At 60.1% G+C, this 25,817-nt stretch overlaps 2 protein-coding genes across 4 annotated transcripts in view; one reads left to right on the forward strand and one right to left on the reverse strand.

Annotated features, from left to right (window-relative positions):
• The window catches only part of BOP1 (BOP1 ribosomal biogenesis factor), a 99,711-nt gene extending 98,276 nt beyond the window's left edge, over window positions 1-1,435 (forward strand). Inside the window, exons 15-16 of the mRNA XM_030554049.1 lie at window positions 437-544; window positions 1,076-1,435. Of these exons, the coding sequence (XP_030409909.1) occupies window positions 437-544; window positions 1,076-1,229 (262 nt within the window). The 3' untranslated portion in view covers window positions 1,230-1,435. The remainder of the gene's footprint in view (window positions 1-436; window positions 545-1,075) is intronic.
• Window positions 1,436-11,322: 9,887 nt separating this feature from the next.
• The window catches only part of MROH1 (maestro heat like repeat family member 1), a 120,760-nt gene continuing 106,265 nt past the window's right edge, over window positions 11,323-25,817 (reverse strand). For all 3 annotated transcript variants that reach the window (XM_030554045.1, XM_030554046.1, XM_030554044.1), the window contains exons 39-43: window positions 22,669-22,824; window positions 22,318-22,452; window positions 20,766-20,868; window positions 17,570-17,635; window positions 11,323-12,327 (exon numbers count right to left, since the gene is read on the reverse strand). In XM_030554045.1, coding sequence (XP_030409905.1) covers window positions 12,242-12,327; window positions 17,570-17,635; window positions 20,766-20,868; window positions 22,318-22,452; window positions 22,669-22,824 — 546 coding nt within the window. In that variant the 3' untranslated portion in view covers window positions 11,323-12,241. The remainder of the gene's footprint in view (window positions 12,328-17,569; window positions 17,636-20,765; window positions 20,869-22,317; window positions 22,453-22,668; window positions 22,825-25,817) is intronic.

The raw sequence follows: 25,817 nt of genomic DNA on the forward strand, positions 1-25,817 counted from the left end.
CCTGTATTCCCCGCAGCTCTCCCTGTCCACCCCCCTGCCCATATTCCCTGCAGCTCCCCTGCTCACCTGCCTGCCCAACCCACAGCTCCCCCTCTCCTGGGGGTCTCCCCAGAGCACTGTAGGGACGCGCTGTCTCTCCCTGCCCCAGGACACTGCCTCGATCACGCTGGCTTCCTAGTGCCGTGTCCCGCCGCTCGCTGCCCAGCCCGGCGCCGGATTCTCTCGGCTGGATCAGCTGCTCCCTGCCCCCTTTGGGGAGCCCCACGGCAGTTCTCCCCGCCGGCTGCCCCAGCCTGCCGAGCGGGGTTGTCAGACACCGTCTCGCCCTCAGCGGCTGTTTGCGGCAGGGGCCCGGCCCAGGCTGCTGAGGGCGGGGCTGGCCAGGCAGCCCCACCGGGTCCTGGCACTGACAGGTGTCTCGCCTGGGCTCTTGCAGGCACCACAAGAAGGCGCTGCGGAGCGTGGCCTTCCACAAGCACTACCCGCTCTTTGCCTCGGGCTCGGACGACGGGAGCGTCATCGTCTGCCACGGCATGGTCTATAAGTACGCGCGGGCCCCGGCTGGGCAGCCAGACCGGGGGGGGGGATTGGCGCCAGAGCACGGAATGGCCCTGCCACGTGCTCGTGGGCCCCAGCTGGGCGGCCAGACGTGGGGGGCGGGATTGGCGCCAGGGCGCGAAATGGCCCTGCCACATGCTTGCGGACCACGGCTGGGCAACCAGATCTGGGGGCGGGATTGGCGCCAGGACACGGAATGGCCCTGCCACGTGCTCGCAGGCCCCGGCTGGGCAACTGGATGTGGGGGCGGGATTGGCGCCAGGACGTGGAATGGCCCTGCTCGAGGGCTGTGGGGTGACAGGGGCCAGCCCCCAGCACCGAAAGGGGAGCACAGGCAAGGGGGCAGCCTCTCTGCAGACGGGACACGGACCCTGGCCATCTCTGGGCCCTCGGTGGGTGCAGCCTCCTGTCCCCACTGGAGCACCCCATGTCCCTGGGGAGAGTGGGGTGGGCAGCCAAGTGGCCCTAGCGCATTGTGGGGTCACAACCCCCCCTTATCTGCTCCCCTTTGTTGCAGTGACCTGCTGCAGAACCCGCTGATTGTGCCCGTGAAGGTGCTGAAGGGCCATGCACCGACCCGGGACCTGGGCGTGTTGGACGTCCTCTTCCATCCCACCCAGCCCTGGCTCTTCTCCTCGGGCGCTGACGCCACCATCCGCCTCTTTGCGTAACCCCGGTGCGGCCGCCGGCCCTGCATGGCACCATAGCGACGCCAGGCCAGCCTGGGGACCACGGGTGCCACCATGGGCCACAGAGCTTCCGGCTTCTTTTCACCCGGGCAGGGCTGGAGCCGGAGCCAGCTGCCTGCCTGGGAGCCGTGCGCTGGGCTCCACACCGGGACACACGGGCTCTTTCATTAAACACCTCTGGACACAAACGGGCTGCAACACTGTCCTGTGTGGGCTGGGCAAGGGCCCACCTCCCCCAGGGGCCAGCTTCAGACACAAGGGCCCCCTCGTGCTGCTCCACAACTGTGGGGAGCTGGGCAGTGGTCACCTGCGTTCCCCTGCTGCAGCCCCGCAGATCCACTGCCCTGGCCCCCTGGGGCTGGCAGAACCCCCCTCCCCGGAGCTTTTTGCAAGGTGCCTTCGCTGCCGCCAGCTGGGGGGGGGGGGGGCCAGGAGGTTTTAAAAGCCCCAGAGCTGTGACCTACGGGGCAAAGGTGCCTGCGGCCCAGGGCATCTCACTCCTGCCCTTGTAACCCAGCCCTGGGCTCCCCAGCAGCCCTACTCCCATCCTACATTGCTCTGCTTGGCCAATGCTAGCCCCCGGCCCTGGGCTCCCCTCCCTCGCGGGTCCCATCCTCCCCCCCCCTGCTCTGCCAGGACCCCTGATGGGCCAGCCTGGGCTCCCTACACACACAAGGGCAGAGCTAGTGCCCCCCAGTAACTCGGCGGGGGCAGGATCCCTGCTCTGAGCCCCCTGCCCACACTCAGCAATGGGCCATAGGCGCTGGTGCGCTGCTGGGCCAGGGCCCGGTTAGCCCTTCAGCCGACGGGGGGAGACCCAGCGAGCACACCAGAGCCTGGGCTGATGGACAGCAGGTTTGCTGGGCAATCCAGTGCTCCCCCCTCAGCTCTGGGGAGCCCCCCTGCTGGAGCCAGGCTTATTCCCCCACCACCCCTGGGGCCTGGGCTGTGAGGTCAGAGCCCCCTCACCCCCTTGCAGTTACAAAAACGACAGGGGGCCATGTGGGAGTGGGGGGGGGCGGGCTGTACTAGCATGTCAAAACCCCTCCCCCACCTGCTTAGCTGCCAGGAGCTCGGCCCAGCTGGTGAGGGGTGTTGTCCCCAGCAATCACTTCCTGCTGCCCCAGCAGCTCCCAGCCCCGGGGCAAGCGGGGGGGGGGTTGGTACCTGAGCCCCCCCTCCCTCCAGTGCTGGGAGCAGCTCTTGCCTCAGGCCAGGACAGTCTCTTGCCACTGGCTCCAGCTCCTGGGCACATGTTCACTGACAATGGCTGAGGGGGCCCTGGTTTCTGCCTCTCTGGCCAGGAGATTCTCTCCCTGCCCCCTCCCCTGGGCTCAAACCCACTTCAGATACTTCCAGCTGCCCCACCAGTTTTCCCAGCCTCATCCACTGACCAGCCAAGCCTGGAGCCCAGGGGGCAGGACTGCTCCCCCGGCCCATGCTGCAGGCTGGGCACTGCTAGGAGCCGGAGAGGGGCAGGGAGTAGGGCCTGCTTCTCCAGGCTGCTGCCTGCCCCAGGGAAATGCCAGGAAATGTCACCCAACCCCCGGATCCAGATGAAAGCAATAAAGCACCTGACGCTTGGGCAAGGACTTTAACAAGTGGAAAAAGGCCAGCCCCCCCCACCACCACTACTAGGGCTCACGTGAAGCCAGACCAAGCAATCTGAGGAATTCCTGTTTGGCTGCTGAGCAGCAGAAGGATCTGGAAGGGTTGGGAGTAGGAGGAACAGGTAGCAGCAGCTGCCGGAACAGGGCAGAGTGTGCAAATGCCCCAGCCAGCTCCAGCTGCTCTCCACCGCAGGGCCCTGCAGGCTCTGCCCGCCTCCCGCCCTGCCACTAAAGCCAGCTCTCAGTGACCGAGCTGCAACGGGGTGTTCACTCTGAAGCCGACTGTCAGCCTGGTTAATTGGGTCCCCGCTGGTCATGAGAGACTTATGTAATCCAGGCGCTTAGGCTCTGGGCAGAGTGCTGGTGCCCTGGGCCTGCAGCATGTCTTCACATTAGAGAGACGCTCCACTCCAGAGCCCAGGGTGCCTGCAGGGTGCCCAGCGCAACTGGGCAGAGCTGTAGGCCCTGCCCCAGGACTCATCCAGCCCTTGTTCAGGCCTGACCGCGCCTGGGGAGGGGCAGCAGGGGGTAACAGCACCAGTATTGGACACACAGCCCAGCCCAGTGGGCAGGCTCAGGCCCATTTCCGATGCAGGCAGCGGGGTGAGACTCAGGCTCACAGCACCCAGTTTAACAGAAACCACAGCAGCCCCTCAGCTACCCTGCCAGGGCCCAGCTCAGATCTGCCTCCCCCCACCTGGCCAGGTACAGCCCAGCGCAATTGAGCACCAGACTAGGGACCAGCAGCCCCAGCTTGCAGGGGAGATCACCATGCTCAACCCCTCACCCAGCATGGTGGGCACAGCCTGCCAGCAGGGACCAACATAGCCACCCACCCTTTTCCTGAATGAGAGAGAAACTGGAGGGGTCCCAGCTCTGTGGCCTCAGGCAAGTCATGAGTCTAAGAAGCTTGGACTCAACCCTGTCCTGTGGCCATGAGTTCCACAGTCTAATTACCCCCAGCATCACAAATGTTTCCTCAGCGTGGGTTAAATCCTCCCTTTCGTCAGAAGTCCCTGGTGTGTGTGTGAAGAGACAGCGTAAGCACTTGGAGCAGCTGTGACAAAGTGGGGCTGTTCTTAATGGTTCCTCTGAATCATGTGTAGGTGTCACAGAGTGTGGGGGAGTCCATGCCCTGCACCCCCACCTTCCTGCGATTCACCCTGACTCTCAGCCAGCCAGTAGCACAGAAGGTTTATTTGGACGACAGGAACACAGTCCAAGACAGATCTTGCCGGTACAGACAACAGGACTGCCCCTTAGTTCGGTTCATCTGAGAGCCCCGGGGAGGCCACAGCCCCAGGTCAGGGTGCCCCTCTCCCAGCCAGCTCTAAACTGAAACCCTCCAGCCGTCTCAACACCCACCATCCTGAGTTATCACTGGGCTGCAACAGACCTGAGGAGGTCATCTCACCCTCATCCCCTGCACTCACAGCAGGACTAGTATCTAGCCCGTGCCTGACAGGCGTTTGGCCTGCACCCTCAGCAAGGTTGCAGCTGACATTAAACGAGGGAGAGGTAGATACGCTGGAGGGTAGAGATAGGATACAGAGGGACCTAGACAAATTGGAGGACTGGGCCAAAAGAAACCTGGTGAGGTTCAACAAGGACAAGTGCAGAGTCCTGTACTTAAAGACGGTTACGCACCTTTGTAACTGTTCTTCTTCGAGATGTGTTGCTCATATACATTCCAGTTAGGTGTGCGCGCTGCGTGCACGTTCGCCGGAAGGTTTTTACCCTAGCAACACTCGGGGGGTAGGCTGGGCGCCCCCTGGCCTGGCACTGCTATGGCGCTGGATATATACTCCTGCCGACCCGACCGCTCCTCAGTTCCTTCTTGCCAGCTACTCCGACAGTGGGGAAGGAGGGTGGGTGTGGAATGGATATGAGCAACACATCTTGAAGAACAACAGTTACAAAGGTGAGTAACCGTCTTTTCTTCTTCGAGTGATTGCTCATATCCATTCCAGGTAGGTGATTCCCAAGCCTTCCCGAGGCGGTGGGGTCGGAGTGAGATGTTGCAGAATGTAAAAACTGCTGAGCCAGAGGCTGTATCATCTCTAGACTGTTGAACAAGAGCATACTGCAAAGCAAAGATGTGGACCGAGGACCAGGTAGCTGCGCGACATATTTCCTGGATGGGTACATGAGCCAGGAAGACAGCAGATGAAGCCTGGAGCCTGAGTCCTGGTAGAATGTGCAGTGAGATGGCCCGAGGGAACATGAGCCAAGTCATAACAAGTGCAGATGCACGCCGTCACCCAAGAGGAGATCCTCTGGGAGGAGACAGATAGGCCCTTCATTCGGTCTGCCACTGAGACGAAGAGTTGGGGCGTTTTACAAAAGGGTTTTGTCCGCTCAATATAAAATGCGAGCGCCCTACGGATGTCCAGGGAGTGCAATTGTTGCTCCCGTCGGGATGAGTGCAGCTTCGGGAAGAAGATCGGAAGGAAGATGTCCTGGTTGACAAGAAAGGCCGATACCACGTTAGGCAGTAACGCCGGGGGTGGTTGCAGCTGCACCTTGTCCTTGTGAAACACAGTATATGGGAGGTCCACTGTGAGAGCCCGAAGCTCGGAGACTCGCCTGGCTGATGTAAGGGCTACGAGGAAAGCTGTCTTCCAGGACAGGTACAGCAGCGAGCAGGTCGCTAACGGCTCAAATGGGGCAGACATGAGTCTGGTTAGAACCAGGTTGAGGTCCCAGGTAGGGGCAGGGCAGCATACTTGGCGGTATAGGCGCTCCAAGCCCTTGAGGAACCTAGAAACCCTAGGGTGCGAGAACACAGAGCGACCACTCTCCCCTGGGTGGAAGGTAGAGATGGCCACCAAGTGTATCCTCAGTGATGCTACCGCTAGGCCCTGCTGTTTGAGAGACCAGAGGTAGTCCAAGATGGTGGGGATCAAGGCCTCAGTGGGAGTAACATTCTGCGATACGCACCAGCAGGAGAAACGCTTCCACTTGGCCAGATACGTAAACCGAGTGGAAAGTTTCCTGCTACCCAGGAGTATTTGTTGTACTGAGGCAGAGCAGCATAACTCTGACTGTCTCAACCACGCAGGAGCCACGCTGTGAGGTGAAGGGACTGCAGGTCTGGGTGATGAAGTCTGCCATGGTCCTGAGTTATGAGGTCTGGGTGGAGTGGCAGGGTAATTGGGCTGGCTATCGACAGATCGAGCAGCATGGTGTACCAGTGCTGCCTGGGCCACGCTGGGGCGATCATGATCAAGTGAGCTCTGTCCCTGCGGAGCTTTAGCAGGACCCTGTGAACCAGCGGGAACGGTGGAAAGGTGTAAAGCAGTTGGCTCGTCCACAGCATCAGGAAAGCCCCCAAGATCGAACCCAGGGAGAGACCTTGGAAGGAGCAGACCATCCGGCATTTCCTGTTCGCGTGGGAAGCGAACAGGTCTATGTGGGGAAATCCCCACTTCTGGAAAACAGAATGAATAATGTCCAGGCGGATCGACCACTCGTGAGACAGGAAGGATCTGCTGAGTCGATCCGCCAGAGTGTTCCGAACCCCTGGGAGAAAGGACGCTACCAGGTCTATTGAGTGGGCTACACAAAAGTCCCAGAGTTGAATGGCTTCCTGACAAAGGGAGAAGGATCGTGTCCCTCCCTGCTTGTTTATGTAATACATGGCCGATGCGTTGTCTGTGAACACAGACACAACGGCCTTGCAAATGCTGTTGAAACGCCTGGCACGCAAGGCGGACTGCTCTCAACTCTCGGACATTGATATGCAAAGCCAGCTCCTGAGATGATCAAAGGCCTTGAGCGCGAAGATGTCTGAGGTGAGCACCCCAGCCAAGAGATGGTGCGTCCGTCGTCAGGGACACAGAAGGCTGGGGCGGATGGAACGGCCTCCCTGCACACGCCAGGGAGGGTGTCAGCCACCAGTCGAGGGAGCCTAGGATGCTCAGGGGAATGGTGACTATCATGTCTATTATCAGAGGGTAGCCGTGTTAGTCTGGATCTGTAAAAGCAGCAAAGAATCCTGTGGCACCTTATAGACTAACAGACGTTTTGGAGCATGAGCTTTCGTGGGTGAATACCCACTTCCTCAGATGCATGTTTGGAGCCGGAGCTTGCTGGCCATGGCGTTCCCTCTCATTGAGGGACTGTACGACGAGGGAGCAGGGAGGAGCATGGACGTACAGGTACTCGTACCCCTTGGAGGGCACCATGTACTTGCGCTCAACTCCCCTGGCAGCGAGTGGAATGGAGGCTGGAGACAGCCAGATGGTATCAGCATTGGCCTGGATCGTCCAGATAAATGGTAAGGCCACTTTTGTGGGGGCGTCAGCCGACAGAATATCCACCACCGGGTCCTCTATCTCCAGGACCTCCTCTACCTGGAGATTCATATTGAGTGCCACACATCTCAGAAGGTCCTGATGGGCCCTCAGGTCAATTGGAGGAGGGCCCATGGAGGATGTCCCCGCCACCGCCTCATCGGGAGAGGAGGAAGAGGAAAGACCAGGGACAAGTGGGTCCTGGGTGCCTCGTGCTCTTGGACGCCCTCTGGCTCCCATGGGATCTGGGAGTCTGGTGGCTGAACAGGCGCTTCCCTCCGTACCAGTAGGAGGGGGGCAGCTGATAGTTGCCTCCGGCACCCGGTGCTCCGATGGGGCAGAGCGAGATGGGACCGGAGGTACACCTTGGGCCTGGTGATACGCCCAAGGCGTCCAAAATGACCACTGATGGGGGCCTTGAGTCTCCTGGAAGATTCTGGCAGGCACATCGGAGTCACGGTCCTGTGCATAGGAACTGTCTGCATGAGACGACACTGATGCATGTCGGGATGGCCGAGGGGCTAAAAAACGCTGGGAAGAGTCTCCCTCTGATTGATCTTGCTCGGTACCGGGAACCGGGTACCGGGAGCCATACCGGAACCAGGAACGAGATCGGGACCTACGACTGGAGTGGTGCCGGGAGGTCGACTGGGATCTCGAAGCTCGGCGTCTGGAGAGGCTGCGAGTCACAGTGCCTGGGACGGTGCCGGGAGCTGGATCAGTGGCGAGAGTACTGGGCCGGTGAATGGGACGCTGATCGGTGCCACGAGTGCGACTGGTACCAAGAAGGGGATCAGTGCCAGGACTGAGAATGCTGGCAGGATGGTGATTGTGAGCGGTGCCGCTCTGTGGTGCCAGGAGAGGGTGGTTTCATCAAGGCAGGCTTGCTCACAGATTGTATGACCCGCACCGGTGGTGCCAGGGGTTGAGGCAGCGCAGACTCCGTCATTGCGATCAGTTCCCGCGCTGTGGAAAATGTCTCCGGCGTGGAGAGAATAGTGAGCTCAACCATGGCTCTCGGCGAAGAGCTTTGAGGCACCGGACTCGACGGCCCTTGCAGGACCGGAATCGACAGTGCCGACGTCGTCGGTGCCGCGGCAAGTGCAGGTGCCGGGTGGTCCGATTTAGCCGGGTGCTCTGGCTGCGGTGCAGATGGCACGGAAACAGTGGACATCTTATGCCTCTTCACCCTCGAGGAGAGAGAATGGAGCCGAGAGGACACCAGTGCCGGAGATGGTCGGTGCCGAGAGGCCTTAGTGGTACTGGTGCGATCCGGTGCCGAAGAAGCACATCTTCCAGCGGGTTGACCAGCGCTTGGTGCTGAGGGCGGAGGAGTAAGAGCTGCCTCCATCAGGAGCTGTTTGAGACGAAAGTCCCGCTCCTTTTTCGTCCTCGGCTTGAAGGCCTTGCAGATCCCGCACTTACCGACTAGGTGGGATTCCCCGAGGCACTTAAGGCAGGAGTCGTGAGGATCTCCTGTTGGCATCAGCTTGTGACAGGCCGAGCACGGTTTGAAACCCAGTGAACCGGGCATGGGCCCCGGCACCGGGTGAGGGGAAGGGGCTAATCCCCGAACCCCTCTTAACTATATACACTATGTTATAGAACTAATAAAACTAACTGCAAGTATAGAAATTTCAACTATATACACAAGAATAACGAGAGAACTATGAGTAGCTAGGGAGGTGGAGATCAGCTAAGCCGCGCTCCACTGTTCCAATGACTGACACGGGCGGTAAGAAGGAACTGAGGGGTAGCTGGGTCGGCAGGGGTATATATCCGACGCCATGGCGGCACCACTCTAGGGGGCGACGCAGCTGACCCACCAAGTGTTGTTAGGTGTGCGCGCGCCACGTGCACGTTCGCCGGAAGATTTTTACCCTAACTGGGATATGAACAAGCACTCGAAGAAGCCCATGCACTGATACAGACTAGAGACGGAGTGGCTAGGCAGCAGTTCTGCAGAGAAGGACCAAGGGGTTACAGTGGACGAGAAGCTGGATATGAGTCAGCAGTGTGCCCTTGTTGCCAAGAAGGCCAACAGCATTTTGGGCTGTATAAGTAGGGGCATTGCCAGCAGATCAAGGGACATGATCATTCCTCTCTTTTCGACATTGGTGAGGCCTCATCTGGAGTACTGTGTCCAGTTTTGGGCTCCACACTACAAGAAGGATGTGGAAAAATTGGAAAGAGTCCAGCGGAGGTCAACAAAATTGATTAGGGGGCTGGAGCACATGACTTATGAGGAGAGGCTGAGGGAACTGGCTTGTTTAATCTGCAGAAGAGAAGAGCGAGGGGGGATTTGATAGCTGCTTTCAACTACCTGAGGGGGGATTTGATAGCTGCTTTCAACTACCTGAAGGTGGGTTCCAAAGAGGATGGAGCTCGGCTGTTCTCAGTGGTGGCAGATGACAGAACAAGGAGAAATGGTCTCAAATTGCAGTGGTTTAGGTTGGATATTAGGAAACACCATTTCACTAGGAGGGTGGTGAAGCACTGGAATGGGTTCCCTAGGGAGGTGGTGGAATCTCCTTCCTTAGAGGTTTTTAAGCTCAGGCTTGACAAAGCCCTGGCTGGGATGATTTAGTTGGGAATTAGTCCTGCCTTGAGCACGGGGTTGGACTAGATACATCCTGAGGGCCCTTCCAACCCTGATATTCTATGCTCTTAAACATCTCCAATGACAGATTCCACAACCTCCCTGGATAATGTTCAACCCAACCCCCCCTTGCTGCAATTTAAGGCCCTTGTTTCTTGTCCTGTCCTCAGGAGTTAAAGAGCAATTTTTCCTACCTCCTCTTTGTAACAGCCTTTTATGTACTTAAAACTGAGAGGGGACATAAGAGTTTTCCTCTTCTCCATTCTAAACAAACCCAATTTTCTCAATCTTCCCTCAGAGCTCATGTTTTCTAGCCCTTTTATCATTTTTGTTGCTCTTCTCTGGACTCTCTCCAATTTGTCCACATCTTTCCTGAAATGTGGCACCCAGAACTGGACACAATACTCCAGCTGAGCCCTAATCAGCACGGAGCAGAGCAGAAGAATCACTCATGTCTTGTTTACAACACTCCTGCTGATACATCGCAGATGATGATGATCAAGGTGTGGTTTTTTTTTTGTTTTTTTTTTTTACAGCATCACACTGTTAGCTCTCATTTAGCTTGTGATCCACTATGACCCCCAGATCCCTTTCTGCAGGACTCCTTCCTAGGCAGCCATTGCACATTTAGTGTGTGTGCAACTGATTGTTCCTTCCTAAGTGGAGCCCTTTGTATTTGTCCTGATTGAATTTCATCCTATTGACTTTAGGCCGTTTGTCCAGGTCATTTTGAATGTTAAGCCTATCCTCCAAAGCACTCGCAACCCCTCCCAGTTTGGTATTAGTACACTTATAAAGTTTGTGGACAATCTGTGCCATTAGCTAAATCACTGATGAAGATTTGAACAGAACCGGACCCAGAACTGATCCCAGTGGGACCCCACTCGTTCTGCCCTTCCAGCATGACAGTGAACCACTGATAACTACTCTCTGGGAACGATTTTCCAACTAGTTTTGCATCCACTTTACAGCAGCTCCATCGAGGTTGCATTTCCCTATGAGAAAGTCATGAGACAGTAACAAAAGCCTCACTGAAGTCAGGATACACTACATCTACCGCTTCCCCCCAGGCACAAGGCTGGTTGATCATTTAGCCCCTGGAAAGTACGGAGCAGTTTTGGTGCTCCCCTCCAATGGGCACCACCTGGTGCTAGTCGCCATTGAACTGCACTTCAGCTGGCAGTTGGCATGTGTCAGGCCAGGCTGGAGCCCCTGCCGTGGGGCAAGGAAGGATCCGCGCTGGGACAGCAGCATTCTCAGCCCTCCCCCCGCACCAGCTCCCTGTACAGCTGCCCTGGCCCATGGTGCTGAAGCAGGGAGCAGGCACAGCTGTTTGTGCAGCCAAGGGCCTGGGGCACCTCCCTTTCACATGCCAGCCTGCAGCCCCTTTCTCCACCAAGGGAGTAATTTGATGTGGGAACAAATTGCTGCCATGAGGCTCCCCCTGCCCCCCCAAGATCTCAACGCCAGCACCCAAGGCTAGGCTCCAAGTCCCTCCCCACGCCCTTAGCAGCACCCAGACAAGCCAGGGCAGGGTCCACCTGGCAATGAGACTCCAGCGCCAGCCCCTCTACTAGAAGCAAACAACTTTATTAAAAAAAATACAGTCTGGTTCCTACACACGTTCGTGTGGAGGGGACAGCTCCACTCAGCCAGCGGAGAACCAGAGCACACTGCTGCCCTCGGACACAGCTGCAGACTGTGCCAGGGGCACAGGGGAAGCACCGGGCAGTGCCAAAGACTCTGGGGGCAGCTCGCTGGCTCACTCATGGAACAACAGTGGAAGGAAGGTGCATATGCAGTGATGGCCAAGGTTCCTCATCCTCCTAGGACATCCGGGGGAGGGGAGGCCCTCAGAGGCCATCCAAGGCCCTGCAGGGACCCCCACCAGGGCAGAGTGCCCCATCTAACCCCAGACCCCACACAGGGCACTGGTCCCAGGCTGTGCAGCACCCAGATTGGTGCTAGCCAGAGTCAGACTGTAACAGGCACATGTCCCAGTGACTGGATGGGAGCGATCGGTGTGAGACAACCAGCCCTAGAAGATGCAATGACACCTAGCGCCTGCCCCTCTCGTGCCAGGGCAGTTACCCAGGAAAGCTCATCGGGGTGGATCCTGTGTTGGGCCCACCCCGCTGCACACCTCGGAAGAGTTCCATGCCCTATTGCCCAGTTCATTAGCTCGAGGAGTGCCCATGGTGAGTGCACATCGCAGGAAAGGCTGTCGGAGAGCCGGGGACAGTGATGGTTGAGTCAGCAGCCACAGCGGAGCCTCCCATGGCTGCCAGGCAGAGTCCTCGTCCTGTGGGGCGAGTGCCCCAGATTGCACAGGAGAGAAGCCACACGAGGCCCCTGCTCCAGGCAGCAGGCGTGGTGCTGCACAAGGCACCGGTTCCGGGCATTGGAAGACGTGGCATCTCCGGGGGGAGGAACATCCATCGACCTGATCACTGTCACAGAGCCCGGGCACCCACAGGTCCCATCTGCCGCTTACACAACCCGGACCAGGCGGCCCAGCGTCTCAGCCACCTTCATGCGGACAACGGCAGCTGGGTCCTTCAGCAGCACCTTGAGAGCTGGAATGAGAGCGCATGATTAGGGCAGTCTTGATGGAGCACACAGCCGAGAGCCCGGGGACCCAGGCTCATTCCAACGGAGCTGGCACGCTCCCACCCCAGCCGCAAGCCCGGGGACCCAGGCTCATCCAACGGAGCTGGCACGCTCCCACCCCAGCCGTGCCCCGCAGGACCAGCTCCCCCTTCCCTCGGACAGGAGGTTGGGGCACTGCCCCAGGCCTGGGCCGCACAGCCAGACAACGAGCCTGACCAGCCGGAGGCAGCACCTCCAAACCTCCACCTCTGCTCTCCAAAGCAGGGCCATGCCCCCTCCCGCAGAGCCCTGGGCACAATCGACCCTTTGGCCTCCCCCTTCCACCCCACGGGACAGTGCTCCTCCACAGCAGGACTTGCCTCAGCCCCTCAGCCCTGCATGGAGAGGAGCCACAACAGCCCCTGGTGAAGCCTCCTCTGGAGCACAACATCCGTTACCCAAAACGAGCAGTGGGACCAATGGGGCAGCAGGACCAGCCTTGGCCCCAGCTCCTCCTAGAGCGTCCACACAGGCCACCCCACTGCCTGATGGGGAGCCAGACAGGGCAGTAGGGGACACTGATCTGCTGGCGCCGTCATGGCAGTCTGAGCCCCTGGCGACCCCCGTGTTTACCCTCAGCCCCAGGAGGTAGGGCAGGGCTCACCCCTTACAGAGGCTGTGTGACTGGCCCAGGGTCACACAGGGCAGCTGAGGCAATGCAGGACTTGCCAGGGAGAAGCATGAGCCCCACCCCCCACGCTCTGCCCATTTCCCAGGACCCACCCTGAGCTCGGCAGGGCGGGGGGGGCTCTGGGGGCACAGCCCCAGACCGCAGCAGTGCCCGAGCTGTGCAAAGGGACACACCCCCAAGCAGCTGGCAGGGGGGCACTGCTCACTTCATGCCCCAGCCCAGCACTAAGGGGGGTGGTTGGCCCCTCGAGGAGAATCCTCAGAAGGAAGTGAGGCAGCGACGCCATCTCACTGCAGACTCCAGCGCGTGGCGTGGGGTCGGGATCTTGGGCACTAGCCATTCCAGACACAGCAGTCGGCCCGAGCAGGCTCCTGGCCGCAGGGCGAGCGCTGAGCAGACTGTCGGGTCCACACACTCCCAGAGGGGAGCGGGCAGACCAGGCCCTGTCCTGCTCTGGGTTACTGATTTCCCCAGTGAGCAGCAGGAAGCCTTGGGCTGCAGCGCTTGCCTGAAGCCATGAGCGGGTCTTCGGCCTAGTGACGCCGAGGCGTCCCCTCGCCGGACTCCCCATGCTAGCGCCGATGGGCCCCGCAGCCTGCCAGAGCAGGCAGGAGCCGGGGCGGGAAGAACTACCGGGTGCCCATGGACAGGGCAGAGGGCGACGTGACCCCGCCTGTGTCCGCAGCACCTGGCCCAGGCCCAGCCAGGGAGTTTTCCCTCGGCGTGAAGCTAGAGCATCGTTTTTCCAGTAGCTTGTTTACAAAGCTGGGCGCCCCCCGTCCCTCCAGATCCCTTCTGCCATTAGCACGGATGAACGTCCCTGATTTATGTGCCGACTCGCTTCCTGTTCCAGCCGTCCTGGTGCTTAGCCTGGGCTAGCGCAGGGATGCCCGGGGGCTGGCTGTACATCAGAGCCCAGAGCTCTCCCTGGACCCCAGTCAGCTAATCCACTCAGTACGGGAAGCTGGAGCAACCCGATCCAGGGCTGCTCCCTCCAGCTATTACTCACCGACACACGTCTTCTCTTGCACTGGTTTCAAACAGACAGGCCCCTCTCTGCTGGAAGGGCTCCGGGAGCCAACGGAAAGATAGTTTTTCCTTTTTTAGTGTTTTTTAAGCTCTCTTGGAACAATCCGAGAGTTTCCATGCATTACGATACACTATGAGGTCACTAGTGACAGGGAAAAAATCCCTGAAATCCAGGAAAATTACTTAACTCCACTCCAAACTGCCACCAACTTCAATTGGACTTTTATTAGTCCTTTATAACGAGCTGGAGCTGGACCTTCTAACAGTGAACCCCTTACAAGCAAACCCGGCATCTCCTTACGTGCCACCGCTGCAAACGCCACACGCTCTGAGCCGACGCCTGGGCTGTAGCCGCGATGCCGCAGCCTGGAGCTGGCGTTTCAGCCCCCGGCCACATCGCCAGCGCTGGTGCCACGCTCGGCTCTGTGCCTGGGGCAGCTCCCATGGCAGAGGCTCCTCCGGAGCCCAGCATCGGGGGGTTATTCACAACGCACACTGCCGTGCCCATCGGGCTGGGTCCCCCTGGCAAAGCAACCCCCCACTTGCTGATCCAAGCCCCTGCCCCAGCTAAGCGAAGAGGTACAGAGCTGCTGGGGGACTGAAGGTCACAACCCCACTAAGCGACTAGCACCATGTGCCCAGCCACTCACTCGCTTAAGGGGACCCTGGCACACACCCTGGGCTACGCTCAGAGGTCAAGGAAACCAGGCCTGGGAATAAAGTCCAGGAAGACGAGCGGCCTTGCAGCAGGGCACACAGCCCCACTCTGCATTGGCCCATCCAATCCTCTGTCTCCATCTCCAGAGGGGAGGCCGGGCCAATCCAGAGTGGGGCTGTGACCATGTAAGCCAGGAGTCGCTGCTGCAGGGTGGGCTTGTTCGCCAACCCCCCCTCGCCCCCGGGCCTCACCAGGCTCTTGTGTATGCTGATGTACCACATGCTACTGGCAGGGACTTAGTGACTCATCCCCCAACCCCCCAAAGACACCCCAGCCCCCCTGCTGTGAGACCGACTACAAATTTCCAAGCCAGAGGCGGAGCCTTACGCACTGTAGCCACCTCTGTCGGTTACATGCAAGAGGAGGCCACAGGGCAGGCCCAGGAGCCTCGAGGGACTTTGACTAAGGCTCTTCGGAATCCACCTCAGTTACTCCCACCCAGGTCTTTACCCAGGACCATGGAGACAGTCCAGGAGAGGGAGGATTTTCCTTCGCACCTTTTCTGCCATCTGCCCCTCTGGGGGCGTGCAAGCTATGGACAGAGTTCCAGCCAGATCCGATCCAGGATCTCAGCACTCTGCCCGTAGCAGCCACTCAATACGATATTCCCTGTCCCCGCTCGAATGTCCTAGGCGAGTCTGACCTGGTGTCATTTGCAGCATCCTCCCAACAGCACCGTCTAGCCAGCCTGGCCGTGACGTGCTGCACTGACCTTAGGACTCATCTATGCTGGGACGCGGCTGCTCTGCAGCCCAGACACTACCCAGCACTGGGGGGCTCTCCCCGGGAGTCCGGTCCGAGGCAGCGGCCAGGCAGACGGAACTAGTGCTGTTTACACAGGCCCTTGGGCTGGCTTGGCTGAAATCGCTAGGGGGATTTTTCACACGTAGCTGGGTTGAGCTAATGTCTAGTGTAGACGTGCCCCTGCTGCCTGTGAAGGGTCCCCAGACTCCATCCTTGGTCCCCTCTCTAATCTAATCCACAACACGAACTCAGCTCCCATCTCTGTGAGCGCACCCAGCTCCAGCTCTCCACGCCAGCCCCCTCCTGCCCCAACGGGTGTCTCCGCCGCTCGAGCTCTCGTCAGCAGCTCAAACACGACACGGCTGAAAGTGAACCAGCCCCAGTCAGTCACTCTGGCCAGCGCTGCCAGCCAGCCTGGTGCAGGGCCTTACATCCACACTGCAGCCTGCCCAGCCCTGCCACCAGGTCACACCTCGACTGCTGCAAAACCCTTCCCCCCGGCCTGGACAAACGCAGCCTTCTGCCAATGCCCACTCCTAGCCAGGTCCCCCCGCCCCAGCTCTGTCAGACAGCAGTTACTGGCCTTCACTCCCAAGGCCTTTCCAGAGCTGTTTCCCCCTCCCCCACTCTCCTTCTCCTCCACTGCCACTTAAACCCCTTCGTGCTTCCTCGGCTGCGGCACCTCAGCCTTGGGAGGAGCTCTCTCTCCCCCCCCACCTCCTTCGAACACTCCGTTACGGTGACACCGACAAAACCCCGGGGGCTGAGACCACTGCCTGCCATGCTGACCAGTCCCAGCTCCCTGCTTCTTCAGCCTCTCCAGTCTGTCTGGGACTTCAGTTCCAATCTGGGCACATACAGCACCTGGTGCAGCGATCTGCCGAGCCACACCTAGAGCTGCCAGGCACTCCAGTAATAAACGGATTCATTAACTAACGAGCGCCAGCCCCCACTAATTTCAAGCCAGGCCAGTGAGAAGCCAGTGATCAGTGCCTGTTGGCCCAGCCTGCGTTTAGAGGTCACCCCATGGCATGAGACGGGCTTGTGACAAGAGCTGCCAGCACACCAGGCTGCATAGCCCAGCAACGACCCGTAGGGAGCAGCTGGGCCCCGGCCCCCTCCCTAGGACTGGAGCCCCGTGTGTCAAGGCCTGAAGCATTGGCGACAGCCCTCACAGGACCTCGTCCAGCCAGGCTCGTGTTTAACACGAGCGCCCCGGATCCCAAACCCGGGGAGCAGAGCCCTGCAGCCCCAGCATCCCCAGGGCAGCGTTCCCGGGGTGAACAGCAGGAAAGGCCCATGGGACACCAGCTGGGAGAAGGGAGCTGCGATCTGTTCTGCAGGAGGCACCAAGGTGTCTGCAGGGTCCAGGGCCCCCTCCAGCCCGTGCAGCGCCATGCCTGCAGGGCCTCTCGACTGAGCGCCGGCCCAGGACCTAGGACACCTCTCGTGCCCAGCACCGGGTACACGCTGGCACTACAGACCCTTACTGGAGAAAGGAATGTTTCCTATTGCAGACAGGCCTGGTGAGGGCAGAATTTCCCCCCTCCCCGGCAGGAGGCTTTGCTGTTGCTCAGAACCACCTTGGACTCAAGACAGGGTGGGCCAGTGGCCTCGACTCAAGCCAAGACCAAGTGTCCCTTAGCCCAGTACCCAGCCTGACCCTAGCGGGGAAGCCCCCACCCAAGCCGTGCCAGCACAGGGGTTTATAGGCCGGTAAAAGGACGGAGCAGAGGTGCGGCGCGGCCCTGGCTTGGCGGCAGCAAGATGCGAAGTGCCAGCAATGAACTGGAAGGCGAAGCTGCTCCAGCCCCAGGCCTTGCTAATTAACCCCCCGCTGCCTGGTGCAGTATCCTCACTGCCCTGCCCCCGCCCCCTCCCAAGACCCTCACCAGTGACTCAGTCCCAGCCCTGCCTCCCGCACTGCGATCTCCCTCCCACTTCACACGCAGCTCCCGGCCCTGGCTCCTGCGCAGCACCCACCGGTGCCCAGGCCACAGCGCCCGGCCCGGCTGGAGCACAGCGCTCAGAGACCCTTTCTACTCACAGGAAAGGAGCTGGTCCAGGTCCACTTGCTTACGGTGCTCTTCATCCCCGTGCAGAACGAGGAAGCCTGGAGTCAGGAGAGAGTGAAAGTTACGGCTGAGTTTGCAGCTCAGGGTTTTGAGGCCTCGTTTAACCTGGCCAGGTCACATGAGAATTCAGGCATCCTGCAGAGCAGCAGCACATCAGTGCAGAGGCACCAGAGCACCCCTCTTCCAGGAGCAGTGCTGGCGTGTGCACGGTGCTGATCCACGAGGAGCAGAGGACAGGGGAATTTCAGATTCCAAGGCCAGAAGGGACCCGAGTGATTATCCAGTCTGACCTGCCTAACACGGGCCAGAGACCAGCCCTATCATCAGCCCTAGAGCAGAGCTCAAAATAAATCCAGTCTTGATTTGAGACTTGCCAGTGATGGGAACTGCACCACGACCGTTGGTGACTGGCCCAAGGGCTAATCACCGTTACACACACTTTTTTCCAGTCTGAATTGGTCTGACTTCAAACTTCCAGCCACAGGATCGTGCTAGACCTTTGTCTGCTAAACTGAGGAGCCCGTTATCCAAGATTTGTTCCCCGTGCAAGTATTTATAGACTGATCCAACTCAGCCCGTAGATGTCTCTTTGTTAAGCTAAGGAGACTGAGCTCCTCAAGTCTCTCATTCTAAGGCAGGTTTCCAGCCCTGTAATCACTCTCATGACTTGTCTCTGACCCCTCCCCAATTTATCAGTGTCCTTGAACCATGAATACCAGAACTGGACCCAGGATCCCAGCAGCGCTCGCCCCAGGGCCACATACAGAGGTGAAATAACCGCTCTGCTCCTCCTCCAGATTCCCCATTTATGCATCCCAGGGTCCCGTTAGCCCTTTGGCCATCGCATTGCACTGGGAGCTGATGTGCAGCTCATTATCCATCGGGATCCCCACAGCCGTCAGAGTCCCTGCTTCCCAGGATGGAGTCCACAGCCTGTATATACGTCCAACAGCCTGTGTCCCTAGACATTCCATTTATACATAGCCACACTTACCCAGAGATACAGTGCTCTCTAAATCAGTGACCCCTTCCCCTGAGCTACCACTCCCCCACTTCCTGTATCCTCTGCAACTTCTGTGACAATTTTGTTTTCTTCCAGGTCACGGATTAAAAACAAATTAAAATAAAATAAAAAATCATGTTCACTAGCCTAGGGCCAAGGACCCCCCCACAGTGGGACCCCACGAGAAATACGCCCACTCAAGGACTCCTCATTCCCAGACCTATCGGCCAGTTTTTAATCCATGTAACCTGCTGTGATGCTTTTACGTTGATCTAGTTTCTTCAGACTGTGGTGTGGTACCAAGTCAACACTGAACAGAAGTGCAAGAACTTTATACCCCGTGTCTGGTCACGGCAGCAGACAGACAGACAGTTGGACAGGATCTAGTGTCCCCGTAAACCCAGGCTGACTGGCATTAACTAGTCATTCTCTAATTCTTTATCAATCAAGTTTTGTATCGGCCACTCCATTATCCTGCTCATGATTCATGTCAAACTGACAGGCTTCTCATTACCCGAGTCAGCCTGTTTGCCCTTTTTCAATACATCTTTCAGGTGTTCCAAGATGTATTGAAAATCAGCATTAGCCCGCCCGCCCGCCAGCCCTTTTAAGACTCTTGGACGCAAGTTATCCAAATCTGCGGATTTAAAAATGTCCAACTTTAGTAGCTGCTGTTACCCTGAGATACTAGTGGGCTGGAGAGAGAGTCATCATAGGACATGACATCTGATCTGTTTTATTTCCCAATACAGAACAAATGCGCCTTGAACAACTCCTGCTTTTTTGATATTCAACCATCTCCACCCAGCAATGGACCTATACCACTGGCAGCGTTCTTTCTGTTCCGCATAAAGTCCTTATTGCCTTTAACTCTGCTGGCAACAGACTTCCTCCAGAAATAGCGGCCTTCACTCCCCCAGTGAACTGGGTCGGTCTTTTCACCAATACAGCCTCCTTCCTCGGCTGTGGGGTTTTGTGCAAACAATTCCCAATCATTCACATCTTTCTGATTAAATTCTTCCTCCCTGCTGGTTTGGCTCAATTGTTTTTATCCTTGTGAAACTGGCCCTATTAAAGGGCCAAGTCGCTATTTTACTGGTCGGGACTTTATCCGGCTTGATCAAGCCATGGTCACTTGCACCTGACCTAGCAGTAATTTGTAGTTCCAGGATCAGTCCCTCCTTAGCTGTCAGCACAAGGTCTAATGAACAATTCCACATGGCGGCTGCAACACTTTCTGAGTCAGGAAATTGTCATCCAGTGTGTGTAGAAATCCCAAGGATGTTCCCATACTGGCCACATGAGACCTCCAGCAGGTGTCACTCAGACTGAAGCCCCCATCATCTCACAGCTCCCCCCATCCCCAACACAGAGAGTTAAGCACCCCAATCCCTAGTGACTTTCAAACCCCTCTGCCAGTCCCAGCCAGCAGGAATAGGGCCTGTCACGGAGTCCCCGGGCGCTGCTCTGGAACTGCTCCCCACCAAGCCAGGCAGGACTTTGGGGAGCCTCCTCTCCCTTGGAGCAGATTTGTTCAGGGCAAGAAGCTCAGACAGTTTCACCTCCTGGGTCTCTCCTTGGAGCATTCAGCATCCCCTGCCGCTCTGTGCGCTTCCCACAGCGAGTCCACCCAGGCAAGATCCTGGGGAAGCCAGAGGGTCCCGCCCCCCCACTTCCCAGTCAGACGTGACTCTCAGCCAGCCAGTAACACAGAGGTTTATTAGACGACAGGAACAGGGTCTAAAACAGAGCTTGTAGGTACAGAGAACAGGACCCCTTGGCTGGGTCCATTCTGGGGGGCAGTGAGCCAGACCCCCACGTCTGCCCTCACTCCTCGTCCCCAGCCAGCTCCAGACTGAAACCCACTCCAGCCCCTCCTCTCTGGCCTTTGTCTCTTTCCTGGGCCAGGAAGTCACCTGACCTCTTTCTTCTCCCACACCTTTAGCATCCCCTTGCGGGGGGGAAGGGCCCCGGCCATTAGTTGCAAGAAGACAGTGTCGGCCATTTATGCACACTGGCCTTTGCTCTGCAACAATGTCACCCCCTAGAGACTTAAGAAATGCACAGGGGAAACTGAGGCACCCACCCAGTATTCAGAGGAAGCATTAAGAACAGCCCCACTCTGTCACAGGGCCGATGTGGGAACAGTGCCAAGGCAACCTTACCTATAAACATGGGCGCTGCTGCTCGAATGTCAACCCAGTTGCTCTTGAAGTAGAAGAGGTTGGTTGAAATCAAACGATTCAGCATCTCTGGGTAGTTCTGCATCTAAAGAGAAAACCAAGGTAATAAGAATGAGCTGGGCTCCCCGAGGCATCCCGCTTCCTGCGGAAAGAGGCAGATGTGCTGGGCATCTCCTGGGCTGAGGCATTCCAGCCCCCACAGGACCACCGCCATCCCATCCCCAGCATAGACCTCCGCTGGGGCAAGCCCCATCTCCAGTGGGCTCTGTCAGTTTCGTACGAATGTGCCCAGGCACAATAGGAACAGGAAGGAAGGAAGAATCCAGGAGGTCGTCTAGCCTGGCTGGGTGAGTAGAGAATTGGCCCTGTAGGCCGTCGGCTGCAGGAGAGCTCCCCTTGGAAAGCAGAGTGTGCTTATGGGCATGGCAGCGACTGGCCTGGGGCACTCCATGAGCTACCCGGCTACTCTGGGCACCCTCCCAGGCAGCTCTGCTCCAGGGCGTGTGCCTCCTGCAGCTTCAGAGCCGGGAGCCCCAGTCCAAAGTGGACAAGGGGGCAGCCTGCCGTGCTGACAGAAGAGGGACTGGTGTGCACAGCGAGGTTCAGAGAACGTAAGGGTCCCTTCTGGCCTCTCCTCCACCCTCTGGGAGATCCCTGGTCGTACGTTCACCCCATGGGCGGCCTGAGGACTCAGGGAAAGTAAAACACTTTAGTGCCCAGGACACCACACTGGCGTGTGCCACGGCAGAAAGGAGAAATCAATATGCTGGGAAAATGCCCATGTCCCAGCGGCAGGGAACTGAAGAGGTGACACACCCAGATGGTCCTGCAGGCAGATCCACGTCCCACACTGCAGAGGAAGGCAAAAAACCCTACAGTCCCTGCCAGTCTGAGCTGGGAGAAACCCCTTCCCAGCCCCCATGTCTGGCCACCAGCCCCACAGCAAGACCCACCAACCAGGGACCAGGGGCCCACCTCCCGCTGGGGCTTCAGAGGAAGGGAAAGGTTCCTTGCCGACCCCTGCAGGTGACTGGCTGAAACCCTGGAGCGCGAGACCGTTCCGACCAGATGAACAGGTCGAGGGCAGTACAGGCTGTCCGTCCCCGCCCTGGCCTGCGAAGGGAGTGGGCGACAGGAGGTCCATGGGGTCAGAGCACAAGGCCAGATGGACAGCAGGCAGCGCTGCACCTACAGCCTGACCTCTGCGCCCTTGGCCAGCACTTCTGTTCACTCCTTTGGGGCATCAGAAAAGGGCCGACTCCAGGGACTCTCGAAAGCCCCACCCCCCGGTCAAGAGAAAGGCCAAGCCACTGCGAAGCCAGTGCCACTGCTGCCAAGGGAGCACTCGCTGGCTTCAGCACCTTCCTGCTGTCCCAGAGGGTCTTTGCTCCGGGTCCTCCAGCTCACTGGGCTGGAAATGCTGCTCTCTGCCGTTTCGGTGCCGGCTGGAGCAGGTTAGTCATGCCCCAGCAGCGACTGCTCGCAGGGCTCTCAGCCACTCACTCCACCCCTGGGAAACCAGAATCTCACTCACCAGGTGCTTACAGACATCGTTCATGAACTCTCCGTAATGCAGGCTTCGGTCTTCATGCAAGTGGTTCAGGAACATGTCACAGAGCCCCTCACAGCCCATGCTGGGGCCACACATGCGCAGAGCAAATTTACAGGCCTGCAGGACAGGGCAGATGAGAAGGAGGAGACAGCAATACGGTGTCAGTCACTGGAAATGCACCAGCCGCTAGTCTCCTTCCACCCTGGCAGGGCAGGACATCCCACGCCCAGGGACCAAAAGCCCCGGTTCCAGACTCCCAGCCCTAGTGGGACACTGTCCTAGCCGAGCCCACAGACAACGTCTGCTGCCCCAAGCTAGCAGCAAGACACTTACTTTGATGACCTCTGGCTTTGGATCCTGGAGGTGAAGCAGCAGCGTCACCAGCCCATTCAGGATCTGCTCAAAAAAGACGTCTTCACAGTTCCCAGCGCTGAACTTGGTCAGGTTCCCAAACAGAACGATGGAAGATGTGCGCAGTTGGTGGTTTTCCTGCAGGCAAAGAGCACACGAGGAGGGTGTCGCTGTGATGGATCACAGCAGGTGCCGTCTCAGCGATCTGTACAGCCCCACTCCAGCCACTGACTCCTGGGGAAGCCCCGGCCTGGGCGAGCACAGGAATTGTTCCTTCCCACCCAGCCCCCAACCACCGGTGGCTGTTGCCAGTTCTGAGCAAGCAGACGCAGCAGGTTCTGCAGATGCTGGAGCTTTCAGACTATCCACTGGCTTCTCATGGATTGTGGTGAAGAGCAGGGATGAGGTTTCAACCTCCCCTGCCTCAGTTTCCTCTTCTGTACAGTGGGGCTAACAAGCCTTCCTGGGGTGGAGATCAGCTGGCTGTCTGGACCGTGCTGGGAGTCCCCTGGATGGGCGTTACTCTAGCATAGAGGAGGTCCCCACGGTCACCTGGCCCTGCCATAGACTCTCAGCTGCTACATCTCCTATAGTACCTCACTTGCTGCTGCTCCGCTCTGTCCTTCCTGCCCACAGGCCCAGAGTGATCCTCTCTCACAGCCCATTAACCCCGGCACCCTGGCAATGGCTGTTACCTCTCACCCACCCCAGCTCCCTGGTGTCTCTCGAGACAGGGGTGCCAGCATACTAGGGATTTGCTGTAACGCCCACCAGGCTTCTCATGCACAAAGGACTTTACTCCCAGCCTGCAGGCAGGGGCAGGACCAAGGGAACAGCAGGGAGGTTGCTAAGACTCCAGCAGTACTGGGCCTGAGAGGGACTTCAACGTGGGCAGGCAGGAGCCCACCGCACGGCACTGACGGACGGGCGGCGGAGCCCGGGAGCAGGGCGGGGCCCGAGGGGAGCCCACCGCACGGCACTGGCGGACGGGCGGCGGAGCCCGGGGGCAGGGCGGGGCCCGAGGGGAGCCCACCGCACGGCACTGGCGGAGGGGCGGCGGAGCCCGGGGGCAGGGCGGGGCCCGAGGGGAGCCCACCGCACGGCACTGGCGGACGGGCGGCGGAGCCCGGGGGCAGGGCGGGGCCCGAGGGGAGCCCACCGCACGGCACTGGCGGAGGGGCGGCGGAGCCCGGGGGCAGGGCGGGGCCCGAGGGGAGCCCACCGCACGGCACTGGCGGAGGGGCGGCGGAGCCCGGGGGCAGGGCGGGGCCCCGAGGGGAGCCCACCGCACGGCACTGGCGGACGGGCGGCGGAGCCCGGGGGCAGGGCGGGGCTCGAGGGGAGCCCACGGCACTGGCGGAGGGGCGGCTGAGCCCGGGGGCAGGGCGGGGCCCGAGGGGAGCCCACCGCACGGCACTGGCGGACGGGCGGCGGAGCCCGGGGGCAGGGCGGGGCTCGAGGGGAGCCCACCGCACGGCACTGGCGGACGGGCGGCTGAGCCCGGGGGCAGGGCGGGGCCCGAGGGGAGCCCACCGCACGGCACTGGCGGAGGGGCGGCGGAGCCCGGGGGCAGGGCGGGGCTCGAGGGGAGCCCACCGCACGGCACTGGCGGAGGGGCGGCGGAGCCCGGGGGCACGGCGGGGCTCGAGGGGAGCCCACCGCACGGCACTGGCGGACGGGCAGCTGAGCCCGGGGGCAGGGCGGGGCCCGAGGGGAGCCCACCGCACGGCACTGGCGGACGGGCAGCTGAGCCCGGGAGCAGGGCGGGGCCCGAGGGGAGCCCACCGCACGGCACTGGCGGACGGGCGGCGGAGCCCGGGGGCAGGGCGGGGCCCGAGGGGAGCCCACCGCACGGCACTGGCGGAGGGGCGGCTGAGCCCAGGGGCAGGGCGGGGCCCGAGGGGAGCCCACCGCACGGCACTGGCGGAGGGGCGGCTGAGCCCGGGGGCAGGGCGGGGCCCGAGGGGAGCCCACCGCACGGCACTGGCGGAGGGGCGGCTGAGCCCGGGGGCAGGGCGGGGCCCGAGGGGAGCCCACCGCACGGCACTGGCAGAGGGGCGGCGGAGCCCGGGGCCCGAGGGGAGCCCACCGCACGGCACTGGCGGAGGGGCGGCTGAGCCCGGGGGCAGGGCGGGGCCCGAGGGGAGCCCACCGCACGGCACTGGCAGAGGGGCGGCGGAGCCCGGGGGCAGGGCGGGGCCCGAGGGGAGCCCACCGCACGGCACTGACGGACGGGCGGCTGAGCCCGGGGGCAGGGCGGGGCTCGAGGGGAGCCCACCGCACGGCACTGGCAGACGGGCGGCGGAGCCCGGGGGCAGGGCGGGGCTCGAGGGGAGCCCACCGCACGGCACTGGCAGACGGGCGGCGGAGCCCGGGGGCAGGGCGGGGCTCGAGGGGAGCCCACCGCACGGCACTGGCGGATGGGCAGCGGAGCCTGGGAGCAGGGTTGGCGGACGGGGCAGAGCGAAGCTGTACACGAGGGCGAGCAGGAGGGGCAAGGAGCACTCTGGAGGCAGCGACTCTAAGAGGGGCGTGATCCGATAGCAGCGGCACACGCTGGAGTTCAGCAGCGGCGTTTGCTGGGAGGCCAGAGCAGGGAGACGACCATCCAGGCAGGGCAGAACGAGGGCCTGAGCACCAGGGCCGGATCTCGGCGAGGCGGCAGGAGCAGGGAATCAAGCTTGGGCTGAAGCGAGGGAGGAGATGCAGGCCTGAGTGCCGGGGAGGTGGCTGGTGTCAGTGACAGCACCAGGCAAAGGGAGAAGGCAGGAGCTGGTTTTGGGCCCCAGGCAGTTCCGGGGGGCAAGCCATCCCCAGAGGAGGTGTCAGACAAGCCGCCAGCAGAGTCCCCCAGGGCCGGGTGCAGAGCAGAAGGGAGGATGAAGAAAAAGCAGCCAGGGGCAGCGTCCGGGAGGCCCAGTGGGCACAGGAAGTTCAGGAGAGGGGTGCATGGGACCTGAAGTGTGGCCAGGAAGAGGTTGTTTGAGACCAGAGAGTCAAGCACAAGCCGGACTGGAAGCCGGAGCAGGAAGAGAAGAAGTCGGTGCCTGTCAATATTTTGGAGATAGATAAAGTGAAGCGGGAGGGAGGGAGATCCTTGGACAGGCAGGAGCTGCTGCTCGGAAGGGGAA

Source organism: Gopherus evgoodei, chromosome 2, assembly GCF_007399415.2.
Source record: "Gopherus evgoodei ecotype Sinaloan lineage chromosome 2, rGopEvg1_v1.p, whole genome shotgun sequence".
Taxonomy (NCBI): Eukaryota; Metazoa; Chordata; order Testudines; family Testudinidae; genus Gopherus; species Gopherus evgoodei.